The sequence below is a fragment of the Charadrius vociferus genome, unplaced genomic scaffold (assembly GCF_000708025.1).
Source record: "Charadrius vociferus isolate BGI_N301 unplaced genomic scaffold, ASM70802v2 scaffold59, whole genome shotgun sequence".
In the NCBI taxonomy this organism is placed as follows: domain Eukaryota; kingdom Metazoa; phylum Chordata; class Aves; order Charadriiformes; family Charadriidae; genus Charadrius; species Charadrius vociferus.
Genome location: NW_009661371.1, coordinates 2,159,631 through 2,162,781, shown reverse-complemented (window position 1 = coordinate 2,162,781; position 3,151 = coordinate 2,159,631). Strand labels below are relative to the sequence as shown.

General features: G+C 44.9%; 1 protein-coding gene across 1 annotated transcript in view; it reads left to right on the top strand.

The window, feature by feature from the left end:
- SFRP2 (secreted frizzled-related protein 2) overlaps positions 1-2,830 on the top strand; it is a gene marked incomplete at its 5' end in the record, with an annotated part of 3,408 nt that extends 578 nt beyond the window's left edge. Inside the window, 2 exons of the mRNA XM_009893766.1 lie at positions 280-360; positions 1,769-2,830. Coding sequence (XP_009892068.1) covers positions 280-360; positions 1,769-2,073 — 386 coding nt within the window. The remainder of the gene's footprint in view (positions 1-279; positions 361-1,768) is intronic.
- Positions 2,831-3,151: the final 321 nt, after the last annotated feature.

The following is a 3,151-nucleotide window of genomic DNA, read 5'->3' as shown; positions in this document are numbered from 1 at the left end:
CCCCCCCCCTTTACCATTTCCTCAGTAAAAAAAAACCCAAACCAAACAACTTTTGGTTTAGGTGTGACCTTAAAAGCACACCGTGCCCCCCCTCCGGCGGGTCCGCAGCAAGGTAAGGCGCGTCAAAGGGATGGGGAGGGGACGGGGACGAAGAGGGGAAGGCTCAGGGCGAGTCCGTCCATCGAGGGATGGAAAACCGGCGTGTCCCGAAGGGTTCCCAACGCCACCTGCTGTTCCCTTCTCCCCGAGCCTGACAGGGACTGTCCCTTGCATTTCCAGCACCCAAGGTCTGCGACGCCTGCAAAAACAAAAACGAGGACGATAATGACATTGTGGAAAACCTCTGCAAAAATGACTTTGGTAAGTGGAAGGAGAGCCCCCTCGGTTGAAACTCGAGAGTTGAGGATCAGGTAAAAGTCCCAGTGGAGTCAGTGAGAGATGTGCCTGCATAAAAACAGGGCTTTGTCTTATCTGCAGATGGACCCATCGGACCGTTGGGTCACAAAACATAAAATTCCACCTCAGAGTAAAAAGCAGCCCATTTTATAGTACTTTTCTGTTTGCTGTTTCAAAGTGGTGCTCTTTTATGTGAATGTTGCTGGCAAGCCGAATAGAAAATAAAATAAAATAAAATAATAAAATCTTTCATCCAGACTATTGCCTGGGGAGAAGTAGAGCAAAGCTTCATTTAGACGTATGAGAAAGAGCTGCATGACCAATCTCATGTATCATAAGAAAGACTGTCTCTGCAGATTAAGAATGAAGCTCTATATATCAGTTGACAGAGAAGGTAATGCACAGACAATTGGGGATATAAACTTAATGGGAAGATCTGGGGTTAGAAGAGGACAAGAAAGCCCCTTCAACACAGACAACTGAACAGCACATTATCCACACATTAGCATTTCAAGAGAGAGGGAATAAGGAGGAGAATCCTTTTACAATAGGTCAATGTTTATACCTGGAAACAGCGTTGTGGTATAAATATCTACAACAATTCAGAAGTCTTTCTTTAAAAAAAAAAAATAGCCACCACCCAAAACCTGAAACCATGACTTTGGGACATAATTGTTAAAACAACCAATAGCTTTGGCCTGGCAAATTGCACTCAGATAAATCCTCCTAAAGCTAAACATGCCCTACAGATTCTTACAGAGCCCTGTATCCCCCTCCTAGTTATTTTACCAAATCGAATGCAGCTGTTGGACCAATTTGCCCTCCATGGGATCTATTCTTTCAAAAAAACAATGCATGTGAAATATCATTTCCTTACAGGTTTGCCTAAAATCCTCTCCAGCCTAATAAATTAAGTTTAGAAGTTTTCAGCCACAGCAGAGATCAGGTTTCAGATTAGGTCTAGGTACTCGCCTCCCCACGTCCCCTTCAAACTCTAGTTTCGGAAAGACCGTCTTCTCCCAGCAAAAACCGGAGCGCTGCTTAACATAGCAATCCTGCCCTCTCTCTGTTTGCAAACAGGAGAAAAGCCAGAGAAAATACTAATTTAGAAAGGAAGGAAAAAGAGGGGGAGGGGGAAGAGGAGAAAAGAAACCCCCAAACCCCTCAACCCAAAGGTTGATTCAAACTGGAATGACTTGCATGCCCTTTGTGGCTTTAGAAATGGAGCCACCTGCTGCCTCTTCTGTCAGCCCTGACAGTTTAATTAGCAATAGAGCACCTCCCTCCCCAGGTCCTCTTTATGTGCACTAATGGGAAAAAACCTCTCAATCTCTCTCCCTCATCCCACTTCCCCCTCCCCTCGCTCTATTAGCCCTGAAGATAAAAGTGAAGGAGATTGCCTACATCAATGGGGATACCAAGATCACCCCTGAAACAAAGAGCAAAACCATCTACAAGCTGAATGGGCTGACGGAAAGGGATCTGAGGAAGATCGTGCTCTGGCTCAAAGGTGGCCTCCAGTGTACCTGTGACGAGATGAATGACATCAACGTCCCCTACTTGGTGATGGGGCAAAAGCAAGCTGGGGAACTGGTGATCACCTCGCTGAAGCGGTGGCAGAAAGGGCAGCGGGCTTTCAAGCGGTTCTCCCGCAGCATCCGCAAACTGCAGTGTTAGTGGCTTCGGCTCTGCCCACTGCCAGCAGCCGCCTCTGTCCCGAGCTCTCCGGGCCTCCTGCACCTTCTTGCTTCGGCCCCTCTGAGCCTCGAGATGCCACGGGCATGAGACATGGTGACCGCTCTCCGAGAGGGGAGGGAGCCCTCCGTTTTTGTACATAGGTTAAAATGTAATAAAAAAAAAAAACATGACTATTTTTGGGAAGTATTAAAGTATCTTGCTTAAAGCTTTTTTTTTTTTTTACGGTTGCAAATGTGACTTTGGTCTGAGGTTTTTCCCTTTTCATTTTGGTAACGCTGGTTCATTTATATTGCTGCTTCTCTGTATATGTGCATGTTTGTTGCGCAGAAGTGGGAGATGCAGAGAAAGACAGCCACGCGTGCGACTGGCCTGTCACAGTGGGTACGACTCTTTCACCAAGGTGAAATGGCTTGCCATCTATATTAACACTATAAAGGTCATGTTATGACTCTTGCATGTGATACATAGGTACCAGTAAGAGTATATTAACCATTCTCACATTTTATTTTCCACAAGTCTGAGCCCTTCTCTCACAGAAAAAATGAACAAGTTTTGGAGCTGGTTGATCTGAATGCAGCTTTTTTTTTTATTATTTTGCAAATTAAACCATCTATAGCCTAACTGTAATATACCTAGTGGTTAACCTGAAAGAGGTGTAAAATATTGCTTTAATTAACCTTGTAAATACTCCAGATAAATGTTATATTCTTGTATATAAACTTTACATCATAGTTTACCCATTGTCTCGGCCTGTATTCACTTTAGTCTGTTTTGGGAGAAAGCTGTCCAACTGGGCTTTGTCATAGCAAAGCAAACTTTGGCCTTCCACCCCAAGTGGCCGGTAGAGAAGTGCGAGGAAGCATCTAGTGCTGCAATCGGAAAAAACATACTGGACCTCATTTCCCCAAAGATGAACCCACGAGGCACAGGACTGAGGTTCAGCCAACTCATTTTATATGTGTCTGTTGAGCTCTTCAAGATGAAGAGTTTTCTGTGGCTCCTTTGTTCGACCGCCTGCATTTTCATCTCATCTTCTCAGAAGACTCTGCTTTTTGCT